Below are 18,938 nucleotides of genomic sequence, written 5' to 3'. Positions count from 1 at the left end.
ATGCATTTGTGGTGCTTTTATATTCAAGCATCGCATATTCCTGATCGTAATGACAAAATACATTTTAAAAGTCTCACATACCATCTTTCGTGCTGTCTTTTTTTTTTTCATAACAGCAACATAATGTACAGCGCTGTAACAGAGCAGAGAAAAAAAAATAAGGACACAGTGAAAACGTGTATTTTGTGATTAAAGTGGAAATTTCAGCTTTAATTTCGAAATGTCCACTTTAACCTCGTAGTTTACTTTAGCATTAAAGCAGACCATCGTAAACGGCATCCCTGTTTTTAATCGCTATTGCAAGCAGCAATAAGATCACCACACAGAACAAATTAAATGTATGATATTCCAACTCTCTGCACATTGAGAATCTTTAGATTTATACTTGATATCACTTTCATGATGAAATGCATTAAAGTGTGTATGTTACATTTTACAGATAAATCGTTAATTTCATTTAAATAATGAATATTGTTAATAATTACACACATGGGGGTGACATGGTGGCGAAGCGATAGCGCCGTTGTCTCACAGGGAGTCATGAGGCTGGTATTCCCTGATTGGATTCCGCACTGTGCTCCAGTTTCCTTCCAAAGATATGCAGATTTGGGGATTTGGTGGCACTAAAATGACACTAGTGTATGTGTGTGCTTGTATTCACCTTGCGATGAGCTGAGGCCTCGTCCAGGGATTATTTCTCACTCGTGCCCAATGCTTGCTGGAATGGACACATCCCTGGATTGATGGATTTAATCAATAAACATCATTTTCAGAGATATTGCGGTAAGGTGTCATCGGAATTTAATGGGAGTTCTTAATGGGAGTTCTAGGCAATTCACAACACAGAGAAGCTGAACATGTTCTCACCGTGATAATGTCTCACATTGCCACCTGATGGATTTACGTAAAGTATGCGCGCAAGTATAAACACTACAACGCTTGCGTAGCAGGAGCGTCCGCTACAGCATGCGTCGCGTGAAGTATAATCCTGGCCTTAAGTGCGTTCCCTGGGGAGGGGGAATAACTCATTCACTATAGCTTTATTACTGTCAAATACCAAATAAATAAAAAATGAATGAAAGGAAAATAATCTCTTTAAATTGTATATCCAGTTAACGAAATCCAGGGAGTGGTGAGTGAAGCGAGCAGGGGCAGGGGGTGGAACTACCTATATATATATATATATATATATATATATATATATATATATAAAGCAGAGTCGATGTATGTATGTCTGTATGTTTGTTTGTCTGCCATACAAAACTGCACCAGGCATCTGATCACCACCAAACTGGGGATGGGGCCCCTTTGTGACCAGGAGGAGGTCATGGGGTATGATTGGTTGGGAAAAATGTTCGAGGTAAAGGGCAGGACACCTTTTTATCAGCACACGACCCCATACTTATCATCGACAAGATGGCTGCATGTTGCAACAGATATTCATAGCGCCACCATCTAGCAGCAACTTTGGTCTCCGTGTGTCGCTCTTTACCCATGTTTCTTTAAATTGCCCAGAGATGGCGGAAGTGTCCAAGTAGGAGAAGGCCGACTGCTTTGACCAGGTGAAGGGGAACTGCCGTATGGATTTAAAATGTGAATGACCCAGTACGCATGACCGGCTGGCACACACGCGCTTCCGCACGTCACACTCCCACACGCACTGATACTGCTGTATTTCATTCGCCAATGTGCTTGCATATAACGGACGTTTGAACAGAGACTTGCCTTAAAAAGACAGCATCCTTCCCCCACCATTTTCTCCAAACGCAGCACCAGTTGTACAGTATGTCATCTCTCTCTGTAGTTCCCATCGCCAACGTCCATTAGATGGCATCATGGTTCAACACAGATACTCCTTAGAACCAGAACACCCCCACCATTTTTCCCCAAGTATGGTTTCAGTGCTACTCTTTCTCACAGGCTTTCCATATTTAGAAGCAGAACTGCTACGTCACAAGCCAATAAAACTCCCGAAGAAAGGCAATGCCATCTGACGAACCAAAGAATTACAGCTGCTGCTACTTCAAGAGCCTATAAAACATCTGAAGAAAGGTAAACCAGGCTGTCTGCCATGTTCTAGAGCGGGCAATCCTCAGAATTTGCTCATTTTTGCCCCACAAGGCAAAACAAAAAATATAGTGTACCCAAAGGCTCTGGAATAACCACTTATATTACCTATTTCAATAAAATGTGAATCAGAAAACTGTTTCTTCTATTTCTATGTTCTGTTTCTTTAATTTGGGAAATTCACCGGTTATTGATTCAATGCAATGCTGGGTACTCCTGTTAATTTATATATATATATATATATATATATATATATATATATATATATATATATATATGATAGTACTGTGCAAAAGTTTTAGGCAGGTGTGGAAAAAATGCTGTTTCATGAACACAGTTTCATGTCATGGCAAGATTGAGCACAGCAACAAGACACAAGGTAGTTGTACTGCATCAGCAAGGTCTCTCCCAGACAAAGATTTCAAAGTAGACTGGGGTTTCAAGATGTGCTGTTCAAGCGGGCAACGATGAGGATGGTAGACGCAGTGGTCGACCAAGGAAACTTAGTGCAGCAGATGAAAGACACATCAAGCTTATTACCCTTCAAAATCGGAAGATGTCCAGCAGTGGCATCAGCTCAGAACTGGCAGAAACCAGTGGGACCCAGGTATAACCATCTACTGTCCGGAGAAGTCTGGCCAGAAGTGGTCTTCATGGAAGAGGTGCAGCCAAAAAGCCATACCTCCGACGTAGAAACAAGGCCAAGTGAATCAAGTATGCACGAAAACATAGGGGTGCAGAAAAATGGCAGCAGGTGCTCTGGACTGATGAGTCAAAATGTGAAATATTTGGCTATAGCAGAAGGCAGGTTTGTTCGTCGAAGGGCTGAACAGCTGTACTCAGTATTGTCTGCAGGCAACAGGGGCTGCATTTCTGCAAATGGAGTTGGAGATTTGGTCAGGATTAATGGTGTTCTCAATGCTGAGAAATACAGGCAGATACTTATCCATCATGCAATACCATCAGGGAGGTGTATGATTGGCCCCAAATTTATTCTGCAGCAGGACAACGGCCCCAAATATACAGCCAAAGTCATTAAGAACTATCTTCAGCGTAAAGAAGAACAAGAAGTCCTGGGAGTGATGGTATGGCCACCACAGAGCCCTGATCTCAACATCATTGAGTGTGTCAGGGATTACATGAAGAGACAGAAGGATGTGAGGAAGCTTACATCCACAGAAGATCTGTGGTTAGTTCTCCAAGATGTTTGAACAACCTACCAGCTGAGTTTCTTCAAAAACTGTGTGCAAGTGTACCTAGAAGAATTAATGCTGTTTTGAAGGCAAAGGGTGGTCACACCAAATATTGATTTGATTTAAATTTCTCTTTTGTTCATTCACTACACTTTGTTGATTGATGAAAATAAATGATTAACACTTCCATTTTTGAAAGCATTCTTTATTAACAGCATTTTTTCACATCTGCCTAAAACTTTTGCACAGTACTGTATATATATATATATATATATATATATATATATATATATATACACATATATATATATATATATATACATATACACATACATACATACAGTCACCTAAAGGATTATTAGGAACACCTGTTCAATTTCTCATTAATGCACTTATCTAATCAAACAATCACATGGCAGTTGCTTCAATGCATTTAGGGGTGTGGTCCTGGTCAAGACAATCTCCTGAACTCCAAACTGAATGGGAAAGAAAGGTGATTTAAGCAATTTTGAGCATGGCATGGTTGTTGGTGCCAGACGGGCCGGTCTGAGTATTTCACAATCTGCTCAGTTACTGGGATTTTCACACACAACCATTTCTAGGGTTTACAAGGAATGGTGTGAAAAGGGAAAAACATCCAGTATGCGGCAGTCCTGTGAGCGAAAATGCTTTGTTGATGCTAGAGGTCAGAGGAGAATGGGTCGACTGATTCAAGCTGATAGAAGAGCAACTTTGACTGAAATAACCACTCGTTACAACCGAGGTATGCAGCAAAGCATTTGTGAAGCCACAATACGCACAACCTTGAGGCGGATGGGCTACAACAGCAGAAGACCCCACCGGGTACCACTCATCTCCACTACAAATAGGAAAAAGAGGCTACAATTTGCACGAGCTCACCAAAATTGGACAGTTGAAGACTGGAAAAATGTTGCCTGGTCTGATAAGACTCGATTTCTGTTGAGACATTCAAATGGTAGAGTCAGAATATGGCGTAACAGAATGAGAACATGGATCCATCATGCCTTGTTACCACTGTGCAGGCTGGTGGTGGTGGTGTAATGGTGTGGGGGATGTTTTCCTGGCACAGTTTAGGCCCCTTGGTGCCAATTGGGCATCGTTTAAATGCCACGGTCAGAAACAATGCTCAGGTAGCCCATGTCCATCCCTTCATGACCACCATGTACCCATTCTCTGATGGCTACTTCCAGCAGGATAATGCACCATGTCTCAAAGCTCGAATCATTTCAAATTGGTTTCTTGAACATGACAATGAGTTCACTGTACTAAAATGCCCCCCAGAGTCACCAGATCTCAACCCAATAGAGCATCTTTGGGATGTGGTGGAACGGGAGCTTCATGCCCTGGATGTGCATCCCACAAATCTCCCATCAACTGCAAGATGCTATCCTATCAATATGGGCCAACATTTCTAAAGAATGCATTCAGCACCTTGTTGAATCAATGCCACGTAGAATTAAGGCAGTTCTGAAGGCAAAAGGGGGTCAAACACCGTATTAATATGGTGTTCCTAATAATCCTTTAGGTGAGTGTATATATATATATATATATATCTATCGAGCCTGCGTGCTATTGTGGTTTCGCCTGCGTGCCTAAATAAGTCACCCTCCCCTCGCTCTTACTTTTTTACCGTTCATCTAATGAATACACTGAGTATGGCTTTACCAAAACAATCATTGATTGCGAATAAAGTATCCATTATTCATAAAGCTTCAATTGGTGATCTTTCTGTGTTAACCACATATTTTTTCATACATCTCAAACCAAGGGGAAGCGAGGGTAAAATGAATCGGGAAGCGCGCGTACATACTCAGTGCACCCCCTCTCGTAAATCGAACCTCGGACGTCGGTGCTAGAAGCGAAGCCTCTACCCATTGCGCCACGGCGTGTGGTTTGTCTATTTGAGAGTATGTACTGAGGGGTATATATATACATATATATATATATCCGCGCTTCGCAGCGGAGAAGTAGTGTGTTAAAGAAGTTATGAAAAAGAAAAGGTAACATTTTAAAAATAACGTAACATGATTGTCAATATACAGTAAGTGTTTTGTGAGTGTTATGAGTGTTGCTCTAATCAAGGATTTGATTATCATTATTTCTTTCAATCAGGTTCGTATTTGTAGGATGTGTTGTGTTCAAGTTACATTCCGTGTTTGTCAATCGTTGTAAAGATGACAGGTTTCATTCATCGATTCGTTTCTTACTGCATCAATAAAAAGCTCGTCTTCCTCTTTATCTGAGACGTGACACACTGCATGCATGGGTGTTTTTTTTTTTACACTGTCTTCCTTTAGCGGGACATTGATTTTTTTTCCACCGTGTGCTTTGTTTCCGCAGTAGCTGCAATTATGAATATGCTTGTATGTATTACACGCTTCATATTTTTTTGCTGCCTTCTCAATTGTGTAATTCGGTTTTTGTTCAGCACTCTTTGGAACTGTTGCTTTTTGTCTGCGCACTGCGTCAGTTCATGTGAGCCGCTCAGTGTGCATGCGTCGAAGGTTTCCAGCTGTGCTGGTGCCATCTCGTGCGATGTCCACGGCTGTATTTAATGTTAGCTAAGACCCGGCACTTAAAAGTTTCTCTCGCAGTTTCGCTGAGTTTGTGCCAAACACCACCCTGACCATCTCATCTTCCTCTGCATAGGCACAGTCCTTCACCCGTGAATATTTAGCGGCAGTGTTTCTATTGTAATGCCGCTGATGGACGGCCTTATATGGGAAGGTACTAAATTACGTAGGAGGCGTAACTCCGCCTGTTACAGAAGGGGTGCCTGCTAATCTAAAAGGGATATTCGGACCGCACGGCTTTAGTTGTCCATTGTGGAGCGGGTGTTTGATTATATATATACAGTATATATATATATATATATATATATATATATATATATAAAATATAAATATATATATATAAATATATATATATAAATATATAGCAAAATACCCAGCGCTTCGCAGCGGAGAAGTAGTGTGTTAAAGAAGTTATGAAAAAGAAAAGGAAACATTTTAAAAATAACGTAACTCAGTGGCGGACCGTGCATTTCACATCTAGGCCTTCAGTAGTGCTCCATCTGAATCAACCCGCCTCTCAAAAACTAATTTATGGTTATAAAAACCATCTTAATATGCAGAAATACAGTATAAAGAGCAGTTGCATCGCAGATAGATAACTCCTGTAGCCACAATAAATGCCTTTATTGAATAGACAAACCAGGGGTGAACAAGTTCCTTTCTACTGCAGCTACAGCCGCAACACACATAAAAAACATCAATAACAACTCATAAACTTGCAATATTATTTAGGAAAATCGCAACATTTTACTCACTCAAAATTCCTTTTATTTGTAAACAAAATCCATCCTCCTTTCTTTCCTCAAAAACAGCTCAATTACTCTGTTGTACAGATTATCCGTGCGCTTCAGTTCCATCAAAAAGTCCCTTTCTATCGCCATCGAAGTTAATGCTGAAAGTCGAACCTGCTATGTCGTATTTCTGGCATAAGTTTTAATTCGCTTTAGGGCTGAAAATGTCCGCTTGACAGAAGCAGTGTACATGGGAATGGTCACCGCCAAATATACCGATGTGAACAGCTGCCCCATGCTCTCATTCAGATTTTTCTGATGAAGGAAGTCAAGGAGATCAGTGGGAGATTTTCCTGCAAAATCATCCATGGCATACATTACAGTCAGTTCTGTTTTTAGCCGAGACAGATCAAAAACCGCTCTGTGGCTCTTGTGTTAAATTGGAGAAGGATGCATGCGGGAAATTTTTCTTGTATTCCCGAAACTTCTGGGCGTCGAGGAGCGTGACAAACATCAGGTTTTCGTGGTCTTGAAATCGGGTCTGCCTCTGGCAAATAATATTGCCCAGAATCCTGCCATGGAGTTGGCCGTAGTGCGTGCGAGGATCTTGCGCTCGGAGTGCCTGCGGTGCGTTCAGTGGCCTCGTAGAGTTCCTTATATTGGCTTCTATCCAAACAATGCGTCTGAATACGGGGACGTTGCCGTACGCCTGCTACAGGGCCCTACTGACACCAACTCAAAATCTGACTGGTTGAAGCAACAGGTTAATCAACATTTATTCTGTGTTAGAGTGCCTGCACAACGGATTGTGAAGGCCTCTCTGCCTGGCAACAAATGATGGCTGAAATGTGATTGGTTAAATGCTTTAATATGAAAATACATCTCTGGAAGCAGCGCAACCATCGGAAAAGCTATGAAAGGAAGTGGACAGACTATTTGGAGTTATTTAATAAGTATTCATGGACAAAATATAATTAACATCAGTTTGTGATTCAGATATTTTTTTAGGCCAGCAGAGAAGGCATGACTTCGCCAGGTCTTTAGCATCGAGGCTTTATACCCTGTGTCTTCTCATTAAACTTGTATCTCGCGAATATCTTGTGCGATCTTGCGATGTGCACGGCTTTATTTAATTGTAGCTCAGACCCGGCACTTAAAAGTTTCTCCCGCACTTTCGCTGAGGGAGGGTTTCCGCAGTAGCTGCACTTATGAATATGCTAAGCACACTCCTTCACCCGCAAATAGTATATGGACGAAAGTAGGTTCCAGTTCTGACCGTTACGCGTAGAATTTCAAAATGAAACCTACCCAACTTTTGTAAGTAAGCTGTAAGGAATGAGCCTGCCAAATTTCAGCCTTCTACCTACACAGGAAGTTGGAGAATTAGTGATGATTCAGTCAGTCAGTCAGTGAGGGCTTTGCCTTTTATTAGTATAGATATATAATACATATACACACACACATATATATAAACACATATATATGTAGTTTCTGTCCCTGAGACTTATTACTTGTCATCGCGAAGCAGAGCCTTACTGGAAATTGGAGGCATTTGAATTGAAATGGGAGATCAGAGGGTATAATGGGGATGTGAGGAATACATTGAGTGAGGAGAAACTCTAGAGACAGCGTGTGTAGTAACTTGTGGATTTTTCTATATTTGGTGGCAGCCTGATGAAGTTGCTTCCGCAAGGCCGCGTTAGCTGTGGAGCTCAGCTCGGAGCATATTCTTTTCCTACCTTGTCAATTGTGCAATGTGTTTTTTTGAACAGGTTTGTTGCATGGAAGTGATCACTCGTACTGCGTTCAGTCAGTTCACGTGAGCTGCTCCCTTGTGTGATGTTGCGATGTCCATGGCTTTATTTAATGTTATCTAAGACCCGCCACTTCAAAGTTTCTCGCTACAGCAATTTTAACTCCGTTACAAAGTGATCCAAAGTCTCGTTTATACCTCGTGTCTTCTCATTAAACTTGTATCTCTCAAATAAAGTATTTGACGAAGGCATGACAAATGGCAGCGGGAGCGTGTCCATAAATTTAATTTAAACTTGCGGTTTACACCATGCTTTGTTTCCGCAGTAGCTGCACTTATGAATAAGCTCGTATGCGTTTTTCTTCAGCTCTCTTTGGAGCTCTTCCTTCTTTTCTACGTACTGCGTTCACAGTCAGTTCACGTGATTACGTGGGAGGCATGATAATGTGACACGCAACTCCACCACCCACGGCCATTGAGCTCAAGTCCATTACAGTATATGGAGAAAAATAGGTTCCAGTTATGACCATTACGCATAGAATTTCGAAATGAAACCTGCCCAACTTTTGTAAGTAAGCTGTAAGGAATGAGCCTGCCAAATTTCAGCCTTCTACTTACACGGGAAGTTGGAGTATTAGTGAGGAGTGAGTCAGTCAGTGAGGGCTTTGCCTTTTATTAGTATAGATAAAAAAACTGAGAAATCACATGTACATAAGTATTCACAGCCTTAGCTCAATACTTTGTCGATGCACCTTTGGCAGCAATTACAGCCTCAAGTCTTTTTGAATATGATGTCACAAGCTTGGCACACCTATCCTTGGCCAGTTTTGCCCATTCCTCTTTACAGCACCTCTCAAACTCCATCAGGTTGGATTGGAAGCGTTGGCGCACAGCCATTTTAAGATCTCTCCAGAGATGTTCAATCAGATTCAAGTATGCGCTCTGGCTGGGCCACTCAAGGACATTCACAGAGTTGTCCTGAAGCCACTTTGATATCCTGGCTGTGTGCTTAAGGTCGTTGTCCTGCTGAAAGATGAACCGTCGCCCCAGTCTGAGGTCAAGAGCGCTCTGGAGCAGGTTTTCATCCAGGATGTCTCTGTACATTGCTGCAGTCATCTTTCCCTTTATCTTGACTAGTCTCCCAGTTCCTGCCACTGAAAAACATCCCCACAGCATGATGCTGCCACAACCATGCTTCACTGTAGGGATGGTATTGGCATGGTGATGAGCGGTGCCTGGTTTCCTCCAAACGTGACGTCTGGTATTCACACCAAAGAGTTCAATCTTTGTCTCATCAGACCAGAGAATTTTGTTTCTCATGGTCTGAGAGTCCTTTAGGTGCCTTTTGGCAAACTCCAGGCGGGCTGCTTTTACTAAGGAATGGCTTCCGTCTGGCACTCTACCATACAGGCCTGATTGGTGGATTGCTGCAGAGATGGTTGTCCTTCTGGAAGGTTCTCCGCTCTCCACAGTGGACCTCTGACAGAGTGGCCATTGGGTTCTTGGTCACCTCCCTGACTAAGGCCCATCTCCCCCAATCGCTCAGTTTAGATGGCCGGCCAGCTCTAGGAAGAGTCCTGGTGGTTTCAAACTTCTTCCACTTACGCATGATGGAGACCACTGTGCACATTGGGACCTTCAAAGCAGCAAAAATTTTTCTGTAACCTTCCCCAGATTTGTGCCTCAAGACAATCCTGTCTCGGAGGTCTACAGACAGTTCCTTTGACTTCATGCTTGGTTTGTGCTCTGATATGTACTGTCAACTGTGGGACCTTATATAAACAGGTGTGTGCCTTTCCAAATCATGTACAATCAACTGAATTTACCACAGGTAGACTCGAATTAAGCTGCAGAAACATCTCAAGGATGATCAGGGGAAATAGGATGCACCTGAGCTAAATTTTGAGGTTCATGGCAAAGGCTGTGAATATGTAAATGTGCTTTCAAAATTTTTTTTTATTTTAATACATTTGCAAAAATTTCAAGTAACCTTTTTTCACGTTGTCATTATGGGGTGTTGCGTGTAGAATTTTGAGGAAAAAATGAATTTAATCTATTTTGGAATAAGGCTGTAACATAACAAAATGTGGAAAAAGTGATATTATATACATACTGTATATATACATATTTTTCATTTTTATTCTCGGGATATTTCTCCTTTTTCCACTTTTCCAGCTGTTTATTCACATTTTTGCACCATCTGCAGGTGACTGACACCTTGGGGGTAAATCCTTTCTTTCTTGCATGATTTTAAACTAGGCACTTCTTTCTCTTGGTGGATCTGTCTGTCTCTCTCTCTCATCCTTCTGGGGCGTCACAATAAAAACTGTCTTGTCTCAAGCTCTCCCTACGCTTCTCTGTATCTCTGTGGCTGCCTCTGTCTGGAGGGGGTCTGTTGTACAGACAGATGAATAATGTTTAGTGAAAATATTCAGTTCTAGCTTGACCTCATTATCTGTTTCAGACATCCTTAATGTATTATCTTCACTTCTTCAACTTCCTATAATTTTTTGGAAGATTTTATAAAAAGCATAGTTTATGATATTAAATGGATTTGAATATTGTTTTAGTTGGAAAGTAGCTTCTTGACAAAAAACTTGTGTGACGTTAAACTTATTAAATGTCGGCAAAGTCCACCTTTTTAATAACAGTGTTTTTCTGCCATTTGTTAAGCAAGCTTTTTCCACTTTTGAGCATCAAGTAATACCTTGTCAGCTTCCATAATGGTCAAATAAAAAAGTACAACTTAGCATTTCATAAAGCAGACTACCTGAGCATAAGCCCTACTGAGTTATATACTGTATAAAACAATATGATTCCTTCTTCTAAAAGAAAAACATGGTCTGAATAAAAAAAGATGGAAACACTAATAATTTTTAGACCTTCTGATATCTCCGATTTTGCATGGGTTCTTTCTGGTTTTACTGTTGCTAAAGACCAGTGCAAAGTGGACTAGTGAGGCTGTTCAGTGACTACAGGATGGACTGAATTCTATTCTAAGGGAGGTATTCGGAGATGCCTCTGCTGGATTAGATGAGTATGCACTAAAAAGGTGGACTTTGCTGACATTTAATAAAGCTATGAATTATATTTTATAAACAAATTTAGAATTCCTCACAGATAAATAATATAAAATGTTTAATGAAAAACCCAATGAATGTTTTAACAGTTATTTAGATTGTTACACCTGAAGGACACATACCTCGTGCCAGACACCAAAACATCTATCACTTTCTACCCCATTCTAAAATGTTATAAAATAAAAAAGAGAGAGAGAGAGATTATATTAAGGATTCTAGGAAACAAAACAGGTGTCAAAATTAAAAACACAAATATAATCATCAGAAACATCAAATCATTTATTTGTATGTTAATTTATTTCAACTATTATTATCCAGGCTTCAAAGCTATCTTCATTTAAGACATACAAAAAGAAAGATTTCAGCAATTCCAAGCAACTGTAAACTGTAGAACACATGTATGATGAACACCATCAATACAAAAAAAACTCTCTTAACATTTAAACTATTGAAATATGACAGCAAAGATACTTAAAATTAAAGCTTTGTTAATGTATCATTTAATGGTGCGTAAGGCTTTGTTCCAGATAAATTAGTGCCATTAATGAATCCATGGGATACCAATAAGACAGTTTAAGAATATATAAAACCAATTGACCACAGGAATTTTGAGCCTTCTGCTGTTGTACATTTTTATTGCTAAAGAAAAAACATTAAATACAAGAAAAAAAAACATTCAAGGCCTAAGAGAGGATGTGAAGTATTCTTTAAATAAAAAACACCACCACATACCATCCATGCATTACAGGGAAATCGATAATTTCACAGAGTAAGGACATACAGGTCAGTATATAATACTATGTGCTAACTTTTGCTGTACGATTGCAACTTTTAATACTGCTAGTATTTCATATATTTCAGATTTCCTTGGTCTAAACTGCAAAGAAAATAAACTCAAAAAGAAGAACTCCTGTGTCTTTATGACAAGTGATATGAAGGTACTTGCTATTTACTCTCTTACAGAGTATAAAATCAATATATATTTGGGAAGTAAATCAGGAAACAAGCAACAGTTAGAAATGTCACAGTGAAAAATGGGTCTGGATAAATTTGTTTTATTGCAGGCCTATGCTTTTTTTTCCATTAAAGGCGAAAAGACAAGAAAGGCACAGAAAAGATTAAATATTTACATAAACACTGTTATTAATGATCATCTGATTGCACTGTTTGGCTTCACTGTATGAAATGTCTTTATGTTAAAATTGCAAGTCAAACTCTTAATAAACTCTTAATAAAGCACCCGTAAAAGATGTCCCTTAATGAAAAAACTAGACCTTTTATAATATAAATTGTAATGGTGTATTATTTATAAATGATCAGAAAGAAATAAACTAACCTTAAGTACAGTATAATAGATCACAGTGCTTTAAATGCAGCTGTGCATTTCATTTAGAAATGCATTAACTCTAAACTAAAGATGAACAGAATGTATACTTAAATGTAAATGTCATAAGTTTTAAAATGTCATAAGTTTTAAAAATTTTATCTAAAAACAGACAAAATTATAATAATCACGTATCAAAGCTGTAAGTAGACTTGGCTTGCTCCTAAAGGGTTAAGCTTTGGATGATTTACTCCTAGTTCCCGTATTTTTAGCAAACCAGCAACAAGCATCAAGTTGTACTTACAGCTTACACTATAAACACCCATGTTATTTTATACAGTCACTATCAGAGGCTCATAAAAGCCTGACGCAAACAGTTCAAGTTAATAAAAATTTAATAATGATTATAATATTGCTTAATGAAGTCAGGATTAGCAACAACCATTCAGTATTTAAGAACTGTAACTTTATGAAAAATGCTAATATAATGTAACTATACATCAACTCTCCAGTTGGATACTGTTAGAGAAAGTTACAAGATTACAAAACATAAAAAAGTGACTATAAATACAAAACAAAATACAACTACCTGAAACTAAATAATGTTTTGACATGCCACACTTTGAAAAAAGAACATTTGTCATGTTGATGCGTACATTTTAAATAGCAAAAAAATGTAATGAAAATTCCAGGAACTAAAAAATAGTCATGACAGTACTGCATACTTATGCCTCCTTTTATTTTGATTTTAAAGTTGTTAATGGAATTTGCATTTGTTAATGCATTGTGTGCTAAATAAAATATTTAAAACAATCTTAAGTGCAAAGGCTTGACTGGTCTTTGTAATCCTATTGGTTTCTTTATTTCTCCATTAGATTTGCAAGTAATAAGAAGGGAAAAGAATACTTCTATAATATGAAATAACACATTAGCAATTTTACTTCATTCAGCACTTAATGTATAGTTATGATATAAACACATGTATACATTCATACTGTACAAAGTATATCAATAGCGATGAACAAGTATGTTATACATTGTAAATATAAAACCTTGGTGCAATGTAATTACTCACATTCATTAATACCAACTGAAGGTACCAGTTGCCATCTTTATCTCACAATCAAAACTAAAAATGCCTGCACATCAAAAAGCCCAAAAATAAAAATATCTTTCTTTTTCACCATATATGCCTAGACAATCTCTATTAAACAACATCTGTGATAATTTATCAAAATGCCACTAGGAGATATATATTTAAATAAAAAAAAAAAAAAATACAAAATCCACTGTACTTGAACCAAACCTTTATAAAAACATTATACTAGTAATGCTAGTGGTAAAAAGAGGGAGCGAGTCTGTACTGCACAGAAAAATATTGCACCTAAACAACAATTTATATAGTATACAAAAAAAATCCTTAAGCAAAGTGAAGAGCAGCTCTATAAATACCAGCTGCATTAACCACAATATTTAATGCACCATAAATGCAGCTCAGCTCTATTTGCTATAGAACCGGTAAAACGTTTTTAATCAAAATGGTAAAAACGATTAAAAATAACACAATTTACATGCAAACCAAGCCGTGTCACAGTTTTGTAAACTGCACAGATACAGGCACCTTTTGGCGCAAATGATTTCTTGATCTAAACTGTCATAGAACCCATGTTTGTAAAATGAAGAAATTTAAAATTACTTTTTTTATATTATAATAAAAATAGCAAACATTACCACACTGCTCTAAACTGACGCAACTACAAACTATGTTTGAAAAAGTATCAAAAAGAGAAAACACTTTATTCTAATGCAGGTTTACATGCATATAAGGAACTAAAATAACTATATGAACGACATGCAATTGGATTACAATTAAAAGAAAAAAATAAACTGATAGTTATGAAATAAACATCCATGTCTAAATAACCTGGCATGCAGGTATGTATGCTCTAACAACCTATCACAACCTGAGATTTGATGAAAAGTTAAGCTGCACACTTGGCTTCCGTGTTACTTGTATGCAACTTTGGGAATGAATTTATCTGGGAAACATTTGGAAAAAATGTTTTTTGTCCATAATAGCTCGCAGACAGCACTGAACTGTAATATAACCAAAGCAGAAAAGCTCCTTAAATCAAGCTAACACAAGCTCTCATTATAAAAACCATCAACTTGCCGTCCACTGTATGTGTCTCATTTTACTTCTATTTTTTTATATTGCTATTGTTTTAATTTTCATATTTTTATACACTTTTTAAGTTGGCTAAAAACTAAAGAAACCTATCTTAGCAAATAAGATGCCAACTACCACTCTGCAACATGCCCAATTAATATTAGGTGTGCCAATAGATTGTTTTACAAAGATAAACAGAAGGTGCTTATATAGATAATAAACTAGAATGCAGCCAAGTTCTTATAGACAAGTATGTCAAATAAAGCAGAAATAATCCATTAAGACTGTGTCATGGTGTGTAAGATTGCATCATGGACACTAAACAGAAGGTTTATTTTACTACAAAAGAATAAGTTGCTATATTGGCTAAAAATATAAAGACTCTTGAAAGACAGCACAAGCTATGTAGCAAAAAGAAAGTATAAAATAAAAACTCAAAAGTCGCAAATGCATGCTGATGGTGGCAATCTGCACTTAAATGCCAGTAGAAGAGGGGGCAAAAAAGCAAACTTCAGAGTCAGACTGTAACCAAAGACAGGTAACGGAAAATGTAAAATGTATTTTACTTGGTATATATATATATATATATATATATATATATATATATATATATATATATATATATATATATATATATATATTAGAAACCTCCCAAGAAAATTGACCCTAGGACTAGACATGTTAGACCAATATGTATTATCAAGTTATCAAGGGAGAAGACATTTTACTTTAAACTTTGAAGTGTAAAGCTTAGCTGCAAGTGGATCTCCCAGCAAAGTAATTGTGCAAATCAAAACTCCTATAAAAATGGTTAACTGATCACAAAATCAATCTTTCATATGATAGTAAGATTATCTCCAGCTGTGCACCTGATCTCAACTGATAATGTACAAAATAAAGTAATTTTGTAACAAGAGAAAGTAATAATGGCAAACAGAGAACTTCTAATAATTTTTTAGGATGTTTTATAAAAGAATGATCCACGGAAGTCATGATGTACAGAACAACATGCCAGGATCAGGATATGAATGATTCACAAATTAACACCATCTTTATCAGTAAATGATGCCATAAATTACATGAACAATTGCCTCAACAAATGCACTCTAGCTACAGACATGCTGTACTATAAGTCAGTAACATAATTTGCCCAAATATGTATCCTTCAAAGGTTAAAGGTTACACCCCTGTGCATAACAACTGTTAGGATACGATCTGTATCATGTTTAACAGCTAGTTAATTATAAGCTTTTAGAAAGCAATGATGTGCCATTTTGAAAGACTGGACACCACACTTAGTGATCAATCAGCAGTTCTTAATCCATATCATTGCCGAAAAAATGATTCTGCAACCTAGAACTGAATAGACTTGAATCCTATTTGCAATATAACTTCAATGTTTACATCAAGCATTAATCAAGAAACTATCAATGCATGTATTGAAGTGTCTGTCTGCTCCACAAGTGCTGTATCTCAATCGTTTCAACAAATAGACTACCGATTTTTGCTCAATTCATATTTCACATTTATTAGTGATCACACCATGTCTCTCCGAACCACTTTCTGCTGATCTGCCCTTTACAGCAGGAGCATATTTTTTTTTATAAAAATAACCCAGCTGCCATCTACAGCCATCAACTTGTAAAAAACATTCTGCTGCTGCCTCTGACACATTGCCAACATGACACTGTACCAATAAACTAATTTGTTGCCGTTTTCCCCAACTTTTCCGGTTAGTTGTGAAGCCTATCTTTACATTTAAAGAAAACTAAACAAGAAAATACTAGAATCAAACAAACTTTGTACCTCTTACAAGTACTATCTTATCAAACCTATTTTATTTGACCAGTTTTAAGTTATATAACAAGACTTGCTGATTTTATTATATTTTACAAGTGCTTAAATCTGGGTATTGTAATATTAATATAAATTCAGATTCTTTATTATAAAGTGCATAGTCAGACAGGCGATTATACAAGTGTGTTCAAATAAACAGCAGTGCATTAAAAAGTGAATTTTTTTTTTTTTTTTTAATAGCTTCTAATTCCATATTTCAAATGTAGTGGAAACATTGCACGTTTAATTCCAAATCAAAGCATTAACAAATCTGATCAAGTCTGTATTCTTCTCAAAGAAAAGAAATATTAATCTGTTCAAAAGCATAGCATTGTCGACATTTTCTCTTCAAACTCAAACTGAACAAATATTTTGATGCATTTAGTTTTCCTCTTCGGCATATGGCAACATAATCTCTGATGTATTCAAACTGACTCATCCCTGGAATATTATAAATAGGCCCAATACCATAGTATGAAAACATCCTCATTCCATGACTTTTGTGCTGCCATGCTTCACTATCTTCACTGCGTTCTGGGGCTTGAATTCAGTACCAGGAGGTCGTCCTGACATACTATTGATGACCACCAAACCTGAAAACAATAACATTACTCTAATCAGTCCACAGCATGTTATACAGTTTCTCTTTGGACCAACTGATGTGTTCCTTGGTAAATTTTAACCAATTCTGCACATGCTGTTTTTTCAACACTGGAGCTTTGTTTCACCTGCAACCCTGAAGTGTATCCACTAGTTACAACATGGACAGATGCACGGACAAACATATAGATATGCTTATTACAATCAAGGAATGAATGCGAAGCTTCTGTTCCTTTATCTGGACTCTGTTGAACTCTGTATTAAAAGCGATTAATCCCCCTATCATTTCTTCTGCTGTAATAAATGTGTGACACTACAAGGCAAACTCTTACAACTCACATCTAAGGCTGGGTGAATCTGCTTGTGCTCTTAAAAGCTGCATGAATTCTATTCGGAAGTAACTTGTAAAGGGATAAAAGTGGGAATAACAAAAATCCTCTGTGTGTTTCTGTGTGTTGGCTTTTTTTCCCATTAAAAGTAATAGTAATTTAATAATTGAATGACTCTGATCTAAATTTTAAATCACATATTAATAAGATTACCTGGACAGCTTTTTTTTAACTTAAATACAGCAAAAGATAGATCCCTTATAACTTTGCAAGACACCCAAGAAAGACATCAATTGGTTGCAACTAGTGCAGATTTGTAATTCTAAGAGCTAAATGTAAAAGAAGTAGCGAGGCACCTAAATTATAGAATAGTTTACCGATAAAAATTCACCTGGCTAATATAGTTGAGCATTGTTATTAAAAAAAAACCTGCTGAAAACCCATTACTTTAACATATTTTTCTCACAGCTACATTTTGGTGTATCCTTGTTAAGTTATATGTGCATTGAATCATCATTTTCACTAAGGCTCCGCAATCCATCCTAATCCAAACTATTCTCTGCTGTTCTTTTTCCAGTTTTCTGTGGCATCGATGAAAGAAGAGAAGAAGCAGGCTGCTAGGCTGAAGAAAAGAACAGTTGCTCTGGAAGCAGCAAGCACATCAACCTCTGAGCAAACAAATGGTAAATGTACAGAGAAAGAGTATGAAAACTATGAAGGCTCAAGTTAAGTGTATTCACTGCATGTTATTGTGTACTGCGCCGTTACTGGTTATATAATAAAAGCATACATTTGATTTCTGTCTGTAACACCTGTTGTAAATTTTTAGTACTTTTTTATTCAGTTTTATTCTCTCAGTCATGTTCTTCATGTCGCTTATGCACCCAAAAAGAAGTCTGTCTGCATTCAATGATGTTTTCATGCATGGATGTGTGTGTGCATGTACAAGAGAAGTCGAGACAGATTTGATGTCATTCAAGTGGTTACTAGAATATAAAATAAACACTTTTGCAAAGGTATAATGAAACAAGTACTCCTTTAATCAAGAATAAAATTGAACAAAAAATTCAAGTGACAGAAAGATACCAAGACGACATTATTCACCACCGTTTGCGTGTCTGCTTATATCCCTTCAGTGATATCTTCTACAGTTAGCAAAAGTGTACACCGGGTGTTACAGACTCAAATCAAATGTATGTTTTTATTAGTATAATAGTAATAATAACAGCAGCTCACTACTTAAAACAGGAATAACCCGGAC

General features: G+C 37.5%; 1 protein-coding gene across 1 annotated transcript in view; it reads right to left on the bottom strand.

Moving 5' to 3' along the window:
• Positions 1-16,927: 16,927 nt before the first annotated feature.
• LOC120529457 (meiosis-specific coiled-coil domain-containing protein MEIOC-like) overlaps positions 16,928-18,938 on the bottom strand; it is a 150,303-nt gene continuing 148,292 nt past the window's right edge. The window contains exon 9 of the mRNA XM_039753270.1: positions 16,928-17,341. Within this exon, the coding sequence (XP_039609204.1) occupies positions 17,235-17,341 (107 nt within the window). The 3' untranslated portion in view covers positions 16,928-17,234. The remainder of the gene's footprint in view (positions 17,342-18,938) is intronic.

This window comes from Polypterus senegalus, chromosome 5 (genome assembly GCF_016835505.1).
Source record: "Polypterus senegalus isolate Bchr_013 chromosome 5, ASM1683550v1, whole genome shotgun sequence".
In the NCBI taxonomy this organism is placed as follows: domain Eukaryota; kingdom Metazoa; phylum Chordata; class Cladistia; order Polypteriformes; family Polypteridae; genus Polypterus; species Polypterus senegalus.
This window is presented reverse-complemented; position numbering and strand designations above follow the sequence as displayed.